This window comes from Lissotriton helveticus, chromosome 11 (assembly GCF_964261635.1).
Source record: "Lissotriton helveticus chromosome 11, aLisHel1.1, whole genome shotgun sequence".
NCBI classification, from domain to species: Eukaryota; Metazoa; Chordata; class Amphibia; order Caudata; family Salamandridae; genus Lissotriton; species Lissotriton helveticus.
Window position 1 is genome coordinate 169356954 of NC_136072.1, and position 22833 is coordinate 169379786.

Sequence of the window (22833 nt, forward strand, 5' to 3'; positions counted from 1 at the left end):
GGCTTTGCAAATGCACTCTAATTCATGGATTCTTGGAGGCTATACAGGATTGTGTACATTAAATGGAGATTAAATCTTTGAACCACTCAATTACATTAGACATACTTACAGTTTTTTTTAGACACAATACGATTAAGTGATTTGCCCAGAATGGAACAATGTTCCTTCAAGTGTCATGACAGAGATTGGACCCCAGTCCCTCTCCCAGCAGCCAGCCAAGCAGCAATTGCATGCTTCAAATAAAATAAAAATGATTTACTTTTAAAGATTAAGACCATGCCGCAGTTCAAGAATCTGTGCATGCAAAATTGGACCCTCTGCAAGTAAATATCTGGAAATTATATTATAGAGAGCAGTGTTTTTTGTGATATATAAAAAAACTTGTACAGCCAAATAAAACGTAAGTACAACACATCGGTAAGATTATCAAACACATAAGACGACTGTCGTAAAGTTATTGGGAACCCCAAGCCATTTCTTTTCAACAAGATAACTTTATACTACGATCAACAAAAATGCCCAACTTCAGGAAGAGATTCAAGACCTGGCTTTTTGCCTAAATCCAGCAATCCAGCGCCTGGATACCCTCACAGATGTTAGTGCTTTACAAGTACTGATTGGTTGATTGATTGACATGACTAAAAAAGTAGTTTTGCTCAGTAAATATAAATCCGGTCAGCGATTGCAGCAGGCAGATGACTCATGACCTGGGTCCTAATCCACCAGTAAGTATCTGAGGGACAGTATCGAGTGTAAGGCATCTTCGAAATGAGAGCATCTGTGAGATCATTGATAACAAGAGACATGTCTTTAATTCCACTGTTCACAAAGGATTTCATCAAAATCGTGCGACGAGAGAAGTACGATTTCCCATAGTCCTCTCGCACCCTTTCGCTGGCTTCCCTCCACATTTCCTCAGCGCGGGCTTCCACTCCTTCCCGCGTTAGAATGCCAGTGGCCGCGATGAAGTTACCAGGCTCAACGACAATCACTTTAACTCCCCAACGGTACATTTCCTGCCGTAGGCAATCGGAGAAGGCCTGGACACCATACTTTGATATGCAGTAGCAAGAGCGAGATGGGCTGCCCATTCTTCCAAGCATGCTCGCCATGTTGACAACCCGACCTATGAAAAGACAAACAAAATGAACTATTTGCCAACAACATTGAAACTTTTAAAAATGTACTTTTTTCCACTTGTGACAGATATTCGTTAAAGTGGAACTCTAGTGCAATTTCTATTCTTTCACAGTTTATCACATCAACAGCAAGTGCTTTTGGGAGCATCTTTTTTTTTTTTTTAGCTATTTCCTTGTAACAAGGCACATGTGCCAGTTGGAAGAGTTAAATCTCACTACCCATCTGCTAGACCCGTCAGCCTTGAGGTGGTCTTCCCCCACATTTTGCCTTACTCCTACTGTTTTTGCTGAATTCGTTTTAGAAGGCCTTTGGAGTGTGCATTGTACTCCTGCTAAACAGTGCTAAAAGGCTTGTGCTGTCTCCCTTAGAAATTGTGAAACGGACTTATATGTAACTGGCACATTTAATTTACTTTGAGTTCCTAGTGAAGTGGTACAACATGTACCCAGGGCATGTAGATCAACTTATACTAGTGGGTCTGCAGCAATCATTGTGCCATCCATTTTAGTAGCCTTTTTAAACATCTCAGGCCTGCCATTGCAACCTGTGCGGGCAGTTTTAAACTGCCATTTCGATATGGGAAAATAAACCTTTTGGTGTATTTGAGTGTGATTACAAGCACTCCTCTTTTTTAATCTAATGAGATTCAATTTATCCTGAATTATTCTGTCTTAAACGTGCTACTAGGTTTCATAGGGCTGCCGGTCCCTAGGATATCTTAAATGAACTAGTATGGGTACAAGACATGCTGTCAGGACCAAACCTAGTGCACAGTGGGGGTGAATTTATCTTACTACTATTTCGTTTGTTGTTACTAAAAAGCTTTTTTCAAACTTAACAAATTATTGTACTCTCAGATTATACTCCAGCTAATAATGAGTTTCTCAGTTTTGTGTTTACTCTTTACTCAGATTGTTCATTTTCATTATTTTTCTGTACATTTCATTTTTATGAAAATCATTGCTTCATGATTGACATATTCATTTCCTTTATATTACATCTTATTTGCTGTGAAACGGTGATTGATGATAGTGGCCTGATGCATTTCAGGACGCCTGTCCCTTCGTCAGGGGCCTCTTTAACCCCTTCAATGCTTAATACGGAACGGTTCCGTCATCAGCGTCGGTTGGGCTGTGCTGATGACGGAACCGTTCCGTCATGACCACACCCGTTTTTCGAATCTTCAGCACAGCGCGAAAATTCGCGCCGCGCTGAAGAGGTTAAAAGCTGACGTGGCACGTAGCTTAGTTTGCGCAAGAACCTGGCAAGACTCTACTTTTGAATCTGTAATTATTACGAGGCTGTTCACAAGCGTGGTTCAAATCCAAATCACATTCATGAGTCGGTTGAATTTTTGCTCAGGGCGAATACAGTGCCGTTTATTAACTCGCAATATTCTTACATTTTTTCCTTTTTTTCCGCAACTCCGAAAGAAATCCGTGCTACTCGCGTATCACGAATATTGCGAGTTATTAAACGGCACTGTATTCGCCCTGAGCAAAAATTCAACCGACTCATGAATGTGATTCGGATTTGAACCACACTTGTGAACAGCCTCGTAATAATTACAGATTCAAAAGTGGAGTCTTGCCAGGTTCTTGCGCAAACTAAGGTATGTACCACGTCGGCTTTCAAAGAGGCCCCTGACGAAGGGACAGGCATCCCGAAATGCATCCGGCCACCATCATCAATCGCAGTTTTGCCACAAATAAGATGTAATATAAAGGAAATGCTCCCATCACCCTGGGCCCCTCCTCCCAAAAATTACTTTTCTTTTTCATAATATACCCCTTCCATTTGATAAGATTGAGGTCGCAAAGTTGCAGGGCATGATTGATAGTTTCGTTTGGGCATCAAAGGACGCACGTATTTCAGGGAAAAGACTCAGGAGGAGGTTGGAGAAGGGGGGCCTTGCGCTACCTGACTTATGGAACTATGCACACGTGTTTCACTTTAAAAAATTTAGGATGCTATTAAACAAGCCTGATGACTCTGTATTGGGCTGCATTTATGGAGCAATGCTGAGTAAACTGGGGGATAAGCAGGGACAATTCCTTTTTAAATTTGGGGACCCAAAATATTTCAAAAAGGTTAGACTTGATTTTGTTGCAGGCAGTGAGAAACCGGGTTTATATAGGAAATAAAATGGGAGTTTCTTACTATTCTGATTATTCCCCGATTTGGGTTTCCCCTGGTACCCAAAAATGTTTGGATGATGGGCTTAGTTTACCATTGAAGCAAGCAGGTTTCTCTCGTTGGGGCGATTTAAAATCAGGTGGAGATTTGATAACGTGGGAATCTTTGATTTTAAGAACGCAAGGAAAATTAACTCGATTTAAATACTATCAACTTTCAGCATGGTAGGCCAGACAGCAGTGGGTAGAGCGTGAGGATGATACCTGGTTAATTCAGGCTATGAAGACGGGGAAAATTAACAAAGAGGTAGCTTTGTGGTATCGATTTTTAATTGAAGCAGAGGATAATATAAATGCTGATGTTCAAAAGCTATGGCAAAATGTACTAGAAAATATAACTTGAGTGAGGTCTGGCTGACTATTTTTATTGCTTCGTGAGATAATTAAACCTGCTTATTTTAAGCGTAATCATCTTTTTACTCTCTACTGGGTTTACTGGACCCCTGCGAAATTGACATTTTCTGGAACTCAATATGTATGCCCGAGGTGCCTAGATCCTTTGGCAAATGATTGTCACATGTTTTAACTTGCCCCGGATCGCTAAATTTTGGATTGATATTGCTGAATTCTTTGATGTATGTCAAGACAATAAATTGACTTTAAATAAAAGGGCCACTAGATTAATTTTCTATGTTATTTTATTGGGTAGGCGAGAATATGTAAAGCTTGGAAATTGGCTGCTCCGACCCTTTTCTCCAAATGTAAAAACAATATTATACGAACAAGTCAATCAGATATAGCATGCGATTCTAGAAGTCAGGATAAGGTTTGGGTTCTGTTGGTTGACTGGTGTCAGAGCAACGGGGTCCAATGATTAAGTCAAATTAATAGTTGTTGGTCCTGATCCCCCTCATGCGATGGGTGTGAGGGGTGGGAGTGGAAGCAGCTATTCCTTGTGTGGAAAGACTCTATTTTCATCCGGCCCACAGATTGAGGGAGTATCGTCTACAAGTTAATTGACAGGAAGAGGACCTAAAAAATTTTTTTTTAAAACATTTTGGATAATGAGGATGCAGTCCTGCTGAGTTTTTTGATCTCTCAGCTGCCTTTGATAGTCTAGGTCAAATTTAATTTCTCCAAACTCTATCTGCTCATAGGGCTTTGGTATCTATCCCTGAACTTGGACTTATTGTTCCCTAAGAACCAGTGGCAGAACATAAGAGAGCAGTCATTTTGGCTACTGATCTATAGCTTTGAAGATGTGAAGTGGGTGTTACCCAAAAGTTTACTCATTTTAACTTGTATCCCCCACCGACCCAAATAGTCATTACACGACAAATGACCATCCTTCTCTGTGCTGAGGACAGACAGGTCTACATTAGAGTACCGACTCTTCAGTGACTGAGTATCTTAACTCATTCAAGGAGTAAATGGCATCTTTATCTCTGAAATACAATATCATTTTTTAGGTTTAAAGTATTTTATTAGAAAGGTACAGTTGCATAGTAGAACAGACATACAGATATGCCAAATACACGGCAGGAACTGTCCCATGATTAGAGTTCAAATGTCCCAGCCCTGGGGGCTGCCTCAATATCCTGCGTCTGGCATGGAAATGTGCAAAAAAGGAAAAAGGAGGAACATCGTCCCAGAATCCTATACCTCTCTTTAAGTAAATAACACTCCCCCACAAACTTCCCCCCTCCCACCACCCTCCCCGTCCAGTGCTGCGTATCGTGGAAGTAAATCGTCATCCTTATCACCCACCCCGAAACCCTTCGCTCCTGAGTGGCCCTGCTCGCCCCCCCTCCATGGAACAGTGCTTCACAACGGGGGCGTAAGCCTCAGCAGTCTCAGGTATCTAGGGCATGTAATTTCCTTAAATTCGGTGGCCAAGAGCGAGTGAAAGGGTTGCCACAGCTCCTCAAAACAGGTCACGTCTCCCGCTAATGTGAGAGACAGCTTTTCCATCCCCAGAACATGCCACAACCTGTGCAGCCAACCTGTGTGTGATGGAATGGTAGGCGTGCGCCAGTGTATTAGTATGTTTTGGACCGCCGAACCTAGCATAATAGCAATCTGCCGTCCCCTCCTAGATTTCAGCGGGTACATCAAGCCATTTGGGAGACCCAGCAGGGTATACGCTGGAAACCGGGGCAGTTCAATCTCAAAGCATGCATCAATCTCATCTATCACCGCCGACCAGTAGGTTTGCAGTACGGGGCAGTCCCAGAGGATGTGTGTTAATGTACCAACCTGCCCACACTCCCGCCAGCATTGTTCACTAAGGAGCCTGTTCATTTCATGCAATCGTTCTGGGGTGTGATACCAATATGTGGAAATCTTGGTGAAGGTTTCCGTGAGGCCCACGTGATAAGCTGAGTGTCTCGCCCTATACGAAATATGATCCCACTCCTTAGGGCTAAGTGTCCTCCCCAGCTCCCTGTTCCAGCGCTCCCGACCAGGAATGTGGAAGTGGGAAGATGGGAGCTGGAGCATCCTGTACAGGTCAGTTATGAGTTTGGCGTCCGAGGCGCGGGTTATTAGCCACTTTTCATACGGCAGCAACCTCCTATCCGCTGACTCTCTAACGCTCGGCTGCAAGGCCCAGTGTCGTACCTGCCAGTATCTCATGCGGTCTGTTTCGGCCATCTGATATTCATCTTTAAAGCTCTGGAAGGGAATAACCCCCTCCGCAGTGTACATGTGGAAAAGTGCCCTACAGCCCCTGTCCCTCCAGTGTGAGAAGGCCCCCTGCTCTGTCCCCGGTGTGAAATCAGGATTGTCCACAATCGGTGTGAAGGGCGAGGGAAAGGTGGTGAGATCGAATGTGCGATAGGTAGAGTCCCACACTTTCAGCGGAACTCGCGTGATATAAGAAGCATAGAGATTCGGGGGGCGGTGTGGCCTGCTAAGGAATGGTATTTCCTGTAAAGGGCGCCCGGCTACTGCCTGGTCCTGGAAGAGCCAGTGTTTGTCGGACTCCCACCTACTCCACTCCACCAAGTAACGCAATTGGGACGCTTGGAAGTATTTGCGGAGGTCGGGGACTCCCAGCCCCCCAGCCTCCGGTGCCAGAGTCGTGAGGGCGCGGCGCATTCGGGGCTTACGGCCCTGCCACTCAAAGCGGGACACTTCAGTTTGCATCTGTTGAATCCAACCCTTGGGGGGCTGTAGAGGTAGTGCTCGGAATAAGTACAATATCTGGGGTAAAACGGTCATTTTGACCGCTGCAACCCTGCCTAGCCAGGAAATCGTCCCTTTGCTCCATCTTCCCAGTTCCTCCCTCACCTTCACACCCATCGCCTCATAGTTAATGGAAACCATTGCCTGCAACGTCGGGGCTAGCGCAATCCCCAGGTATTGTACCTGGTTCCGTGACCAACGTAGGGGAAAGAGCCTCTGCAGGTCGTTTCTTGTTGCGGGAGACAGGGAAATGTCCAAGGCTGTGGATTTCTCCACATTCATCCGAAAGCCAGCTACACTCTCAAAAGCCTTAAGTTCAGCCATACATGCGGGCAGGGCTTGCCCCGGATTCTCCAACGTAAAAAGTACATTGTCTGCGTACAGGCTTACGGCATGGGTGAAACCACCCATTCGCACCCCAGTAACGGCTACATTCTGCCGAACCCGCTGAGCGAAGGGCTCCATGTAGAGCGCGAAGAGGAGGGGGGAGAGGGGGCACCCCTGTCTCGTACCGCGTTCGATAGCAAACCGCCGGGAACCACAGCCATTCACTCGCACAGTCGCAGAGGGGAATTTATAGCAGTTAAACACCATGTTCCGGAATTTCTCTCCCATACCCAACCGCGCCATCACCCTTTCGAGGTAGGGCCAATGCACCCGGTCAAACGCCTTCTCGGCGTCAACCGAAAGCAGCATCCTCTCCCCGGGAATACGGGAGGCCTTTTCTAAGATGTGTGCTATCCTCTTAGTGTTGTCCACAGTCTGCCTTCCGGGCACGAAGCCAGCCTGATCCGGGGCAATCAGGCCGGGAAGGTACTGTGCCAGTCTCGTCGCCAGGATCCCCGTGTAGATTTTCAGATCTACGTTCAGTAAGGAGATCGGTCTATAGGAGCCGCATTGTGTCCTGTCTTTCCCCGGTTTGGGAATTACCGACACCGTCGCCTGTAGGAGATCTGGAGGAATAGCCCCTAGGTCAGAGAAAGAGTTAAACAGCCTGGTCAAGACTGGGGCTAGCGTTGTGCAGAACGTCCTGTAGAAGAGGGCGGTATAACCGTCCGGACCTGGGGCCTTCCCTAATTTAAGCCTAGAAATCGCTGCTATCACCTCCTCTACCCTAATCTCTCTCTCCAGGTAGTCTGCCTGCTCGGGGGTTAGGGAGGACAATGATACCGAATCAAGGTAATCCTCCGGGTTCCCCATTTGTGCGGTCTCAGCTGCATACAGGTCGGCATAGAAGCGACGGAAGGCCTCGGCAATTTCAGCATCGCCTGAGATCCCCTGTCCCGCGCTCCCCGCCAATTCCTTCACCTGGCGACTCTGGTGTGCCACTCTCAGTTTGGCCGCAAGGAGGCGGCCACATCGATCCCCTCCCGTGTAATAGGCGTGTTTTAGGCGCAGCGCAGCATATTCAGCCCTATCTAAGTCTAATGAGGACAAGAGTTTCCTGGCTACCTTCAACTGCTTCCAGACTCTCGGAGCCCCGGTGCGACGGTGTACGTGCTCCAGCTCCCTAACCCTCTGAGTGAGCTCATCTCGCTTTATTTTCCTATCTCGATTATCCGCGGCGGAAATCGCAATGAACTCTCCCCGTATGACCGCCTTAAGAGCCCCCCATTGAGTCGATAGCGAAGTGTCAGGGTTAGAATTGTGTAGCTGAAAATCCCTAACAGAGTCCACAATACTCTGCACTACCGCTTTCTTATGCAGAAGCGTGTCTCGAAGCCGCCAGACCCCCTTCCGGGCCGAGCCCGGCGGGAGAAGGAAGGTCCCCGAGACCGGTGCGTGGTCCGAAAGGGATAGGACTCCCATTTCCGAGGCGGTAGCTAAGTCACGAACCGGGCCAGAGACCAGCAGGTAATCCAGCCTGGCATATGTCTTGTGTGCGTGCGAGTAAAAGGAAAAGTCCCTGTCGGTTGGGTGGTGCTCGCGCCAGAGGTCGTGCAGGTCAGAATCAACTAACTGCGCCTTCACCGCTTGTGAGAGTTCCCCAGTCTGCGGGTGTCGCTGCGCTGATCTATCTTTTGAGGAATCAAAGACTAAATTAATGTCCCCTCCCAGTATTATATATATATCAGGTGATGCTGTGATATCCTCCAATGCCTGGCGTAAAAATCTATCTTGCTGTTCGTTCGGGCCATAAACTGTGCCCACCGTGAATACCAGGGTTCCCAGTTTAAATCTGTAGGCCAGAAGTCTCCCCTTCTGTTCCACAAGTTTGTGCAGCACCTCCCCCCTGAATGATTTGGCCAAAAGAATGGCCACCCCAGCCGTTTTGGTCGCGTTGGAGGAGAAGAACTGTGTAGGGAAGTGGCGAGACCTCAATCTGTGACAATCCCCAGCCAATAGGTGGGTTTCCTGAAGCAGACAGATGTCAGCCTGTGAGTTTTCCAGTAACGAGAGGACCGCCCTCCTCTTCGTGGGATTGTTCAGACCCTTGACATTCAGGGTGACTATCTTTAACTCAGCCATGGATGGTCGGGACTACCTTGTCTATATGTGCGGGTCAGAGTGTGTGGCATCACAATGACTTCCAAATGAACGTATGCTTCCAGCTGAATACTCGCAGACACCGAAGGAGCACTGGACAGGGCTAACCCCAACTCTCCCCCTTCAACTTTCCCGTTCCCCAACTCCCAACACCCTCCTCCCTCCCAGCCCCTCAACTCACACCACAACTTCCCCAACCTCCCCCCCCCCCTCTCCCGCACCTCCCCCAGCATCGTAACCCTCCCCCTCCGCCCCAAACTACCCAAAACTTCCTGAAATAGTCCCAGACAGGCCCTAACGGACCAGTCCGTGGAATGTTACCTTAGTGGACGTCCAGCCACACGTGGTCCAACCTTCGCCCCCACCCCCATTTCAGCCGGCAGTTGGAACAGTGCTGTAATGAACTCCCCCCGGAGCACGATTAAGCGGTCAATGCAGCAACCACTGAACCTCCAAGTTCCTCGGACGCTGTCCGAACAGCAGCCTCACGTTCCGCTCTAATAGTTGGAGATCCCGGCCTCCGCGACCCCTCCGCTGTCCTGCTTCTTCGTGCAACTTGTTGCCATTCTCCGTCAGCCGTGCGCCGTCTTCTCGGCGTGTTGGTCTCCTCCTCCTCCGCGGTGATGCCCAGGATTTCGCAGGTGTCCTGCAGGTTCCGCAAGTGGTGAGTCTCTCCCTGCCACTTAAAGATAATACGGAAGGGGTGCCCCCAGGAGTAGGGCGTGTCGTGTTGCTTGAGGAAATCCGTTACGATCTTAAATGATTTACGCTTCTGAAGCGTGAGAGTAGACAGGTCCTGATATAGCGCCACAGGGTGATCTCGGAAGGTGAGCGAGCGTGCTTTTCGTGCTTCCGCCATGATCCTTTCCTTCAGCGGGAAGTCTGGGAGGAACGCCAGGATGTCCGGTGGGGGGCCATTAGTCCTTCTGCGGGGTCCCACCCTGTGTGCTCTGTCGATTCTAATGAGGAAATCGTCCCCTTCTCCCAAGACCATGCGAAAGAGTTCCTGCAGGTACCGGACTATATCAGGGTTCTCTTCCGATGATGGCACACCCCGGACCCTAATGTTGTTCCTTCGTGACCTATTCTCCAAGTCCTCGTTGTGCAATTGGAGATCTAAGTGTTGCTCCCTGAGAGTCAGCACTTCCTGCTGCAAAAGAGTGATCTCTTCATCCTGTCTGTGCGTGGAGTTCTCCACAGTGTCCACTCTCTCACCCAAACCTTCCACCTCCCTGCGGACTTCTCTCACCTCTCCTGCTACTTCCTGCTTCAAGGCCTGGAAGTCGTCCCTCAGCGTGCTAAATAGAGACTCCAAAAAGGATCTGGTGACCGGAGGTTCCGCCGCCGCACCCGAGTGCGAGCTCCCAGCTGCTCCAGGCGAAGATGAGGACTTGTCCCCCTTGTTTGGCTGTCTGTTGAGCATCTTCGGAAGCGTGCGGTCATTGCGTTTACCCCCTCGCTGACCAGCCATGATGTAGGCTCCTCCACCAGACCAAGTGCCCGTCTCAGCTCCTTCTCACGTCTACTCCCGCACCCCAAGAGTCCACCGCCAGGCCAGGGCGGGCGGCGGTCCACGGCAACCCCAAAAAACCACGGCTGGTCAGGGTAGTCGCCGCACCCCAGGCCGAGCTGGAGAAAGTTGCGCCCGCAGTTCCCAGGGGGTCACCGGTGCTGCGTTTCCGGGGTGAACAGGGGCGCAGGGGCTCCGACGCCCTCACTGACGTCCAGGCGGCACACGCGGCCAAATGACGCACCACCTCAGCACGGTCGTGCCCCCGTACCTCCCTGGGTCCAACTTCAGTCGTGGCAAATGTTGAGAAGGGCAGCCAGATCTCCGACGTTTCTCCCCTGTGGGCTCCGAGGCATCTGCGGGGGTGATAGCTCTGTCAAGGGTGTGACCGCTGCTCCCCCGTCTGCTTCAAATCTCTGCGGGCTTCGCTGGCGGCCCTGCGCACAAGCGGGCCAGTGCCGGGGGCGCCACAGGTTGGTCAGGCGCCCGTGTCCAGTCGGTCTCAGACCGCGCTCAATAGGGCCGCAACCTCGCTGGACGTAGCGCCCGGCTTCTCACGAAGATCGGGAAGGCCTCCAAGCCGGGCACTCGCGTAGTTCTCACCCCGGTCACGCCAGCACCTCGGGTGGGGAGATCTCTAGGCTCCGGTCGGAGGGCCCGCTGTGTCCGGCACTTCGCCTGCTTCGTCACCTGGGAGGTCCCGCCTAGCAGCGGGGAGCAACCGCTCCAGTCAGCGCACTCACTGCGCAGTCCCAGGGCTGTCTTCAGGGCCGGGCGGAGATCCCCGGTCTCGGCGCGCCGCCATCTTGGAGCGCAGAGAGGAGAGCCGAGGCGCCTCGGACACCGCGCCGCACCACACCGCTATGGGGGCTCCGCAGTCCGCTGCCTTCAAGGATCTCCGCACCCCCCAGGCGGCCAGGTCAGCGCCTCCCCGCCGTCTCGCGGCCACCGATCCGTCGGAACCCGGGTTCGGCGCCTTCACCGGTCCGCAGCCCGTCACCGCGAACTCGGTGAGTTTTGCTCTGCGGGGCACCGGCGGTGATGACCAGGCGGTGACCAGTCCCCCGACAGCGCAGCAACTCCGTGTGGCTCCGGGGGGGAGATTTAGCTGCAATCAGGGCTTGGGGCCTCGGATGGGGTCGGGAGCTCCGGCAGACACGTCTTCCTACCCCGCCATCTTGGCCACGCCCCCTCCAATATCATTTTTTAAGACACAATGTGTCTTCCTCTTTACAAAGAATAACCGTCTTGGATGAAAGTGGAAATATTCTCATTTTGCTCTAAAAATTATCTCACTAGGGGGAGAGCAAGACAACATGCACACAAGTAGGTGTTAAAACCTGTAGATATTACACAAATAATTCTGTTGCACTCTCCAATCCTAACTGAATTAACTCTTCGCTTGTCCTTTCTTATTTAGAGCTATATACATCTCTCTTGTAAATGAGAGTGAATGTCTGTGATGGTAAGTAATCTCAACTGTTTAATTACCAATTTCTTAGGATTTGAAAAGGATTTGTAGTTTTTGAAGGTGTAACTTTTTTCCAATCACCAGTTGGTTAACGTTAGTAAGCACACAATCACAGAGAGTAAGCTTTCCATCTGAACAGCAATTGGTAATTGTAACGGACTTACCTTTTGCTCTGCGAATAAGTGGCAGGAAAGCTTTGGTTACGCGCACTGTTCCCCACAAATTTACTTCAGTCACTTCCTTGTATTTTTTTAAACTCATAAATTCCACTTCTCCAAAAGTGGTGATCCCAGCATTGTTTACGACACCCCACAGGCCTACAAATGAAAAACAAATACATCAGCATACCTCTGCAACAAATGTTTTTTTCTTTGAAAGAGAGCTATGGAAAATTAAATACTGGTGTATTGTATGGTGGTGGCATTTTTATAGTATTTCACACCACTGAATAGCTGTCGAGGCACATAAGAGTTTGGGTAGCACACTATACCACTGAGCAGTGCTTTGCTGGAAGACAGACCGTGTGATATGTGTGATAACACTTTGGTGCAGTGTGTGTTTAATTAGAGTGCTGTTTTTATCTGCACTAGGGGTGCTGTGCTCACGTGGACCTATATGCCACTTTGTCCTTGTATTATCATTGGGCAGCCTTCAAATGAGGATGTGGGTAGCTGGAATGGTGCTATGACCTGCTGGGCCTTAAACTGGAATCTGGTTTGGGATTTAATCCCTAATGGTCATACCGAAGACAGTCAAGCAAGATGAGAGCTACTCTACAATGCAAGTACAATTGTACTACTAATTAAACTTTGAGGGTCTTGCTATCTTGCACAGAGATTTCTGTTTTATAATGCAGTTATACTGGTTCGATTCTTTAATATGATCCACAAGAAAAATCAAAACAAGGGGGCAGACCCACAAAGGTTTATAGCATTAGCAAATCAAATGCTAAAAGCTTTTTTCATATGAACTAAACAAATAGTGATTCGGAAAACGTTTTCTGAATCCTTAAATAGGTTAAGAAATGGACACTCAAATGGGTATTTGGGAGGGGGTGTGCTTTTGACATCTTTCAAATACCAATTCTTGTTTTGCAACCGTAAGTCATTTGCAAAACATTGAAAAGTAATCAGCTCCAGAGTTGGGTTGGTAACCCAATCACAAAAAGCATTTGCAATGCAATTGGCCTTGCCTTTGGGACCTTATATGTATTTAGCTATGCAGCACATTAGCCTGGGTGCTAAAACGTCTACTGTTCGTGACATGCCAGGTATGGGAAGACATGGAGAGAAATATTGCCTTTCAGCTGGAAATGGTATAGTCCAAAACTCTGTTTTTAATATGAAAGCAGGGCCTTCGGTGGTCATATCACTGAAAATACAAAATTTGAAAAAAATATTATTGTCTACGGGTGCATGTGAAAGACAATTTCTATGGACTGGAATCTAGAGAATGCTAAAGTGATTCTGGTATTTTACGGACCTCTGCCGGTCGTTTTCTATCAAGAAAGTTAAATAGAGGAAGTTGCCAAAAAAATAAAAAAAATAAAGTCCCTCAGCAGAAAGCAAGTTTGGTATTTTACTGACCTCTGCTGGTCGTTTTCTATCAAGACAGTTAAACAGAGGCAGCTGAACAGAAAAAAAGTCCCTAAGCGGAAGCAGACAAGTCCTAGGGCTGATCTCCAGAGCCCACAAAGTACATACACACATAAGTATATACTAAAGTAGAACTAAAGAATATATACTAAAGTATATACAAGAGGTCTCAAATGCTCGACCTAAAAAGGAAGGTTAAGTGTTAATTCTCAGACAACAGTTTTAAAAATATATATATGTGCGAGTACATACATAGAAGTCTTCAAGGAAGATGTGCTTAAAAAAACAACTTTTCTTGATTTAAAGGCAAACTCAAACATGCTCTGCAGGCCATCGTTCCTGTGATGGCCAACAATCAGAGACAGTCACAATTTGTGATCTAGTTCATGAATATTAATGAGGTAGGTCGAATTGTGACAGACTTCTAATCCTTATTTTGTGAACAAAACTAGTCGGACCGAGGCCCATTAGCAAAAGTTTGGTACGCAAATAGCGACTGCTTTTTGTGAGCACAGTTTTTGTATGTCTGGCATTTGATCACCAAACATTTTCCTTTATTCCATTTTGTTCGTTTTTTTTGGTTGTTGTTAGCAGGACTAAAAACATGAACACAAAAAACAATCAATTTAGTGACATAGTAGATATAACACGAAATCATCATCTTTTACATCAAAATGTTCTTCCAGCGGCAAGACAGGGCAGAGAGCACAAGTAAAAAAAAAAAAAAGAATGAATTTACATGTATTGTTCAGACATATTTAGTAGCACCATGTGGCTCACATGAAGCTGAGTTTACTCTATCACCAGTATGGTTAGTCAGAGCTGTGTCTCATGGGTCATCGTCCAGTAAGTGTATCCTTTGCGGCTTTTAGGTCTTCTCTAACAGTTCCCAGGCATATTTTCTCCACCATAACTTCCCCAAAGTGTCATTTGCAGCATTTGGCCAGCACCAGCCCCAACCTTACAAATATGATGGTGTGGGAATCACATTCAACAAGCATGGCTTGGTGTACATATTAGAGACAATTGCGTTACCTTGTGTAGCCTGGACACACTTTGTTCCCAATAACTAGTCACTTCACTACAGGACTATGTCATGCAGACAAACGGATGCTCCGATGGTCCTGCATCCCAGGCAGGAGGAGGAATTTTCGGAGTATGTTCTGGTAAGTTTCACTGGCTCAAGGTAAGTGTGATGGAGTATGTTAGAATTGCTTAATTTAAAATCGAGCATTACTCGAGCTCTCCTTCTCCTGGTAGCAGGCCTTTGTCCACTCTGTATCCATAGTTGGGATTTGTGCATCTCTTTCCTAGTACTGTTTCACTCTTAAAAGAGCGTTCTATCTGTCTATGGTGCCTTTTGAAATGAATGAATGAATGAATGAATATTGGACTTGTAAAGCGCAAAACTTAGCCCAAGGGCGTCAAGGCGCTATAAGCGGAGCATGAAGATGCAGACAAGGAAACATGCTCATACCGAAGACTATGAAAAAAAGCCAGGTCTTTAAGGCTTTACGGAAGAGAGAATGAGACGCCTGACTCGAAAGCTCTTCCGGGAGGCAGTTCAACAGTTTAGCAGCAGCAGAGGAAAAAGCTCTTCCTCCCCATTTAACCTTCTTAAATCTCGGTACCATAAGCAGGTTCTTATCTGCGGACCGAAGTGGCCTGCATAGCGGTGTACAATAGCCTTTATCGTCTCAGGACCTGAACAGTGGTAGGCATTGCGAGTCAAGAAATGGGGAGATCTGTCTAATATTCGGTCCTATAGTATGGCTGTGAACATTTGGGCGGGTGTAAGGGCTTGCAGGAAGTCTGTTCAGATTTCTCAGACAAACCATCTTGGAGGATCTCAGTTGGCTGAAGTTCAAAGGCTTCCTGGGCTTCTGCACACAGAATAAAAGTATCTCAGGGGTGTAGGTCCCATAAGATAGTACGGCCACCCTCACTCTGCTGTCTTACATCTTGAGTTAGGATATTCTTTAAAGGGCTGCAGTCACCAGATGTCTAATTCCCTTGAAAAAGGTGGCAGTTGTAGAACTAGCTTCCCTGCCATGTCCCAGGCACTTCCCACCTAGCTTATTAAGTATGCTTTTCTCTGCAGTACTCCGCCACCCCAACCCTCATCAACAGCACTGTGAGGGGGAATCATCAGTATTAAACCCTTCAGCAGTTTTTTTTCACAATTGTCCATTGGTCATCACATTATTGTAGCATGGTGGAGTTGACTTGCCATATAAATTCTGTAAATCTGCAAGCCCTCCATCTGCCAATCTAACTTGAGTGCCTCATTTAAATCTACTCTGTTTACTGACCCACGCCAGGGTTATCGATAATTTGTTGAGCTCCCTAAAGGGGTTTCTGGGTTTGTGGCACATAGAATTTAAGATCACATACAGACAGCTAGCTGGGCAGGGACACCATTTTAGCTAGGGCAATACGTTTCATAATTGAAAGGGGCAGCAAATCCAGAGCCTGACTGAGGAAACTAGGCCTTGTTTGACTTTACCCAAATTGTACATGTATAGTTTCTCCAGAGTGTGGCCGACCTGCTTTCCATCTGTTTTCCATCTGAGACCCAATACAGGGAGGTCGGCCAAGAGTCTACCTACCAAGCCTTTCAAAGGCAAATAGCACAGATTTGCCTTAATTAGCTTGTAGATATGGTACTTTACCAAATGTATCAAGCTCGGTCAGGAGGAGTGTGATTGCCCTGGGTGGGTGAGTGAGTGACAAATCAGCATGTCATCACGGTACATTGATACAATATGTTCTATTTCAGAGACTCTAAAAACCCAGCCTTGCAGCTTATTCCTGTGCGCTATAGCTACGGGTTCCAGCGCAACTGCAAACAGCAGGGGTGAGAGTGGACACCCTGCTTGGTGCCATGTTCTATTTTCACCTGTATTACATCTGTTTGCAGTCTTTTTTTTTGGTAAACATATTTTAATGAGTTTTTAAAAGTAACACTTCAAAAAAACAACATCTTTCTAACACGTCCACTCTCTCTCCACACCACCCTACTTCGGCATTATGTGGCAACCAAATAAACACATTCTTCCCAATATTTCCCATTGGTCTCTAGTTTGTGGTTGTCGGCCTCACCCCATAGGTCTGCGGCTGGTCACCCAGACCCTTGATCCTGCTGCTCTCCTGGGGCAAAATGCCTCCTTAGGCCGTCCATTGCAACAGGACACCGTCGCCCCCTAGACCCTCAGTCCATGTCCTCGTATCGGGCCCTCCATGCACCTCAAATTATTTTTAACTTGTTTAGACAGGCCCATGCCATGTCGGTTTGTTCTTCCACTCTCATATACCAGCCCAGGTTATGTTCCCAGTACCCCACCCTCAGACCCAATTTTCCATTTTTGGATCACATCGCGCTCAGCCACCATTATGGCCACATTTCAGAATAGATGGGTGTATTTCTCCAATGATTGTTCATCTCAAATGCATAGCATGATTAGTTTCAGTGTGAGGTCTAATGTGATGTCGATGACCCTGCTTCCTACACTCACCCAGAAGGGCCGAATCCTAGGACACTCCCATTTCGTATGAATCTGTGTGCCATGAGCAACTCCCCAAGCAACAGTCAATGGGCATCTATTCATGACAAAGAGTTGGGACCCTGTGAAGTATGCCCTAAGGAGGATTTGACCAACCTAAAGTTTGCTCGCATTTGCCACCTCCCTGGGGTAGTAGAAGGCCTCCCTCCCCTCATTGTCCTCGAGTCTGCCGAGATAGCCCTCCCAAGGTTGACGACATTTACCAAGCCTTCACTGTCAAATCCACCCTCATCAAGTCCGTTACCACAACTTCCTCTGTTCCAACTACACCTTTAGTTGCATCTTTCACTTGTTTTACACCACTAACTGAAGATCATATATTAAATATCGTCTCTACAGTTAAAACTGGATCCATGTTGGATCCTTGCCCATTCTCGGTTCTCCCACCAGTGATGGAGTCAATCATACCTGTTCTGACGCAAGTATGTAATTCAATCTTGTGCTCAGGGACATTTCCTCAGACTTTAAAATCTACACTGCTCAAATCACTTTTAAAGAAACCGGGGCTGGATAAGACCGAGTTAAAAAACTACCGGCCAATTGCAAGTTTGCCTTTCATAGCCAAAGTGGTGGAAAAGGCCATGAATATACAATTATCCCAGTATATTGAGACACATAGATTGCTGGACGACACTCAGTTCGGATTTCGGAAATATCATGGGACCGAGACCGCTTTAATCAAAGCCTCCGATGATGTGAGACTAATAAGAGACCAGGGAGGGACAGCAGTTTTGGTACTGCTGGATCTCTCGGCGGCGTTCGACACGGTCGACCACGGGATTTTGGTCGACCGTGTCGAAAAGATGGGCATCAGCTCCCTGGCAAGAGACCTCCTCGCCTCGTTTCTCCTTGATAGAACCCAGGCCGTCACTCTTGGACCTTACCAATCTGCTAAGCTGACTCAGCCATGCGGGGTACCTCAAGGCTCATCCCTGAGTCCGACACTATTTAATATCTATGGGTCGGACCTTGCCAATGTCATCAAGGCACATGGGATGAGCCTAACCTCATATGCTGATGACACGCAATTGGTTATGGCCATTAGGGGTGACGGAGGGGAGGTCGCCCAACGCTTCCAAAATGGACTGACAGAGATAGGAGAGTGGATGGCTATAAATTGCCTGAAACTCAACTCAGAAAAAACTGGAGGTTATGATTTTTGGACCTCTTTCACCGGACTGGTTTGCCTTTGGGTGGCCTTCCACTTTTGGTGCCCCCCCTAAACCAGTGACTAAAGTAAGAAATTTGGGAGTCACCTTTGATGACGGCCTAAATTTCATGGATCACGCTAATAAAGTGGCTTCTACAGCCCACCACAAACTTTGCATGATCCGAAAAATAAGTCCCTATCTTCCAGCGACCGCCATTAAAACATTGGTTAGTTCTTTGGTTCTAACATCATTGGACTATTGCAACGGGCTTTTTCTAAACACCCAAGTTAGAGTCATGAGAAAAATGCAGTCGATACAAAATGCGGCAGCACGACTGCTCTTTGGAATTCCAAAGTTCGCGCCCATATCGGACGCTATCACGCGACTCCACTGGTTGACGATCCAGAATAGAATCAGATTCAAGTCGCTGTGTATAGTCTACAAAGCACTAAACAGGCAAGGTCAGTATTTCTTAACAGATCAATTGTGCCCATATCAACCTTTCCGCCACCTCCGATCCTCCAACTGCAACCATTTAGTGGTCCCTCGCACCAAAACGGTGTCATGGGGAGATCGCCGCTTTATGGTCGCTGCCCCCAAACTCTGGAACACTTTGCCCCAGGATATCAGAACATGTTCCACACTCCTCCAATTTCGTAAGAGACTTAAGACGTGGTTGTTTACCCAATAATTTTTAAATAAGTGGGTACCCTGTTGGAGCATTTAATAACCATCTGAAGTTGCAAATTAACCAGCGCCAAGACGCCTTTGGGTATACGATGCGCTTTATAAATGGCAATAAATAAATATGTCTCTGAGGGCCTGGCACGGTGGGGTACTATTGGCCAACAGGGTGTTATACAGTGCCGATATGGCGTGCCTGTGTAAAGGGGGAGCAGAGCACGCTAAACTCCAGGGGGGGGGGCTCTACGCTGGGAGATCATCAATCCAGCCTATATATCTTCTGATGAGGTGTCAGATTTGAATATGCATCTAGATATACATATAGATCCACAAGCTTCGAGATCCCCTAGAGATTCCATTTGTTCCCCCAACCAACTCCTTGCAATGATGAATGTGAGACTGTCATCCGGTACATTCATAGCCCTTCTCCGAGCGCTGATTACCATGTCCTTTACGGTATAGTTGCTTAATGTGGCGCTCCGGTGCCTTTGCTCTCCGATCCACTCCCAAACAAGGTTCTCTCTCCTCCACAACTGACCAATCATTGACAACCATTAACTGTGCTGCTCAAGAATATAAATGGAGATCCGTGAGGGAAATCCCCCCTCTCCCCACTGAAAACCTTTCCAGTCAAGCCCTACATCCCTATCCTGGGGATTCCGCCATTCCACAACAGCAGTCTTGTTGTGGCCGCCACTGTCGGGGACCTCAAACACGGACTTCTGGAGGGCGTATAAAAATGTTGGTAAGTAGATCATTTTGTAGAGCACTGCATGCCCTAGTAGTGACAGCGGTAGTTTACCCAATCCACCTATTTCTCTCCCATAGGCCCCCAGCAGCCAGTTTATTATTGTAGAGTAGCTGGCAATCTCAGTAATGTATGTGCCCAGATACCTGAATCCCCACTCCTCAACTGGAACCAGACAGCTCCAGCGGTCTTTTAGAAGGACGTCATCTGCAAACCATTTGTGTTCCCAGAAGAGACTGTGCATCAGGGAATCTCTGCGAATCCAGTTCGCCACCGGTTCTAGGACTATAGCAAAGAGGAGCAGGGGCAGCAGGCAACCCTGCCTCATCCCACTTTCCAAATGCAAACCTCCCGGAGAGTGTATTGTTAACCCTGACACGGGCTGTGGGGCAGCTGTATAATAATTGAACCCAGACTCGGAACGACGGGCTGAAGCCAATTCTCTCCAGTAGAGCCATGAGGCATGGCCAGTTCAATAAGTTAAACGAATTTGCAGTGTCTAGTGCAAGCAGCATTGCTAGTTCCCGCAGGCAGCACTTGTGGGCTAACCATCCGAAGATGGCATCCAAGGTTGTGCCTGTAGGGCATGAAGCCCGATTGATTTGGGGCCATGATAGTGTGGATCACTGGCATTAGGTGATTTACAAGACTTTCATCAGGGCCAGAGCCTCGATATTAAGGAGAGTGATGGGCCTTTAAGAGGAGCATAATTCTGGGGATTTATTCTGCTTATGTATCAAAATTATGTCGGCTTGTCGAAGATCGACAGGCAGTACACCTTGGGACCATGCTTCGATAAACATTGTGCGGAGCGGTTTCACCACCCACTGTTTCACACTGCTAAATAATTCCACCGGAATCCATTGGGGCCCAGTGATCTCCCCTCCAGCCCCCCCTGAGCTGCACCAGTGCTAGTGCTTCTGCTATTTCCCCCTCCTACAAGTCCCCACCCAGAGATTTGTCCTCCCCTTTTTCTAGTCCTGTGTTCAGTCTTGCTGTAGGGTTGGAGTATAAAAGACAGATCCAGCTCAGGAATCTCCACCCAAATCCGAACTCTGACAGGGCCTCAAACACACAGCCTCATTCTAAAGTGTCAAACACCTTCTCTATATCTAAGGCTATAGGTCACCACACATTTTAGACAAATTGCCCTAGGGGATGCCTCTCATATTTCGGTGATGGGGCCTGATCCCAAAATGAAACAGAGTGCGGAGATGGACAGGTGCTGCTACCCTTATTACATAAGCTCGAAAAGAAAGTATGGCACGGCATGCGAATCATATGAAAGGAGAATTCCCCGCATAAAACTGACCAGATTTGTGGTTGGTGGAAGATGCATAGCAGAAAACTGGAAGTCTAGATAATATGGTGAGTAGGAGGTTGTTGTGGGTGGAAAAGGTGAGTGGATAAGATGTATGAAGAACTCTGACTGGTGAGGGTGACAGACAAGGATCTGAAGAAAAGGAAACGAAAAATCAATCTTAGAACTGCTGGTGCACCAGAAACCACCTAGAAGGACCAGATGATAAAGTTTCTTGAGAAATTCTTCAGATAAGTGCTCCGATAATGCTTCCAAGTCATGAGGCTTTATAGCTGAGTGGACACAATGATCATTAAACAGAGGTCCTTCCACAAGCTGTTCCCCACTTTCAAACAAAAAGTGCATAGGGAATTACAGAGGGAGGCATCTTGTTTTGAAAATCGTGAGAGAGAGAAAGGGGACTTACAATATAAAGACCCCAAATAGTCAGCTTTTCCATTTCACCCCTGATGACAAGCAGTACAGAAAGTTTCTCAGATTCTTACAGGGTCCGAAGAGATAACGGGTTTCAATATTCCATGTGCCATCTGGCTACACTCTTGGCATTATATGAAGGAAAAATTATGGTCTTTGCCATTATTTGGAATATCTAAAGTCTATCAGTGTATGGCTGCAGCAAATTCAATTTTTCGCTCAAAAGCTTCAAGATGTTATCTGTCATTATCCAATGGAGGCCATAATGAAGAGGGAAGGTCTGTGCTCCCTTCTTACAGATGTGCCTATGAAAAAGAGTCAGGCTTGCTGGTTTATCGGGAACTGGTTATGTTGCACAACACCATTTAACATAGGCAGGAAATTATCCAATTTTTATAATGTGTTTAATGTTTCCAATAAAAATTCAAAAAAAACACGAATCATCCTGCTTCCCTTTTGGTTTAACACCATATGTGTTTGCAGCTTGTTTAACGTCTGTGTAGTTTATTACAACATGATTTAAAGTTATTGATCTGGTAAATATAAAAGTCTACTGCGTTACATGTAACAAGTCCACTAGTTGCTTAAGAAATGATCAATGCTGCTAGCGATATATGAAAATTAAAAGCAATACAGGCATCAACATAAAGACATCATAGATTTACACAAATACACTTTTTAGAAAGGAGCCAAATGCATTACATGCATCATGGCCTACTAATTGTAGAAAAAGCAATGTCACTCTACATTTGCTAAACCGAAGCAGAGGTAGAAGAAACCGTTAAGTGGTGGGAAAATAGTACTTGCAAAAAACACAAAAAGCAAGAGGTTATGAGGGGACAGCTCATAACATGGGCAAAAATGTATGTCAGAGGGAGCAAACTGGCCTTGCAGGAAGCATAAGAGCCATCTAATGGAACCTAGTCTGAAACAGGTCAACAACATCCGTTCCCATGCATTCTGGACCGGATTCAAATATGGAGCCACCTCCTCAGTACATTGAAAATGACAGTATTCTCTAACAGCAGCTTTGATTACTTCCCTGCCCTTTTTCTGAGCCCGTCTATGGGATAGAAAGCAGTCCTTAACCCATCCGTTGGCCTTCTTCGTAACACCCTCTGGCTTCTGGTACATGTAGGAACAGCCAACGGAAAAAGTTGTCTCCCTGATGTATTTAAGCCAGGGGATTTTGGACCTGTGTGAGCAGGAGAGGCAGTCTAAGATAACCGCATGATGTAAACCAGCCTCTTCATTAGACCATATTGACACCATAGGAGCAATGGGCCAGATGAATCAAATTCTCCACATATTCCAAGCCTAACTCCTGAAGGGATGCAAAGTGAGAGGTAGTCGGGGACCCCAACACACGCCTGGAAACTCGATTTTCCTCAGTTTGTATTCTTAGACATCCCTATAGCCCCAAACCAC

The 22833-nt window shown here is 47.1% G+C and overlaps 1 protein-coding gene across 1 annotated transcript in view; it reads right to left on the minus strand.

Annotated features, from left to right (window-relative positions):
• Positions 1–326: 326 nt before the first annotated feature.
• LOC144791668 (D-beta-hydroxybutyrate dehydrogenase, mitochondrial-like) overlaps positions 327–22833 on the minus strand; it is a 94703-nt gene continuing 72196 nt past the window's right edge. Inside the window, exons 4-5 of the mRNA XM_078666400.1 lie at positions 12094–12246; positions 327–1126 (exon numbers count right to left, since the gene is read on the minus strand). Coding sequence (XP_078522526.1) covers positions 657–1126; positions 12094–12246 — 623 coding nt within the window. The 3' untranslated portion in view covers positions 327–656. The remainder of the gene's footprint in view (positions 1127–12093; positions 12247–22833) is intronic.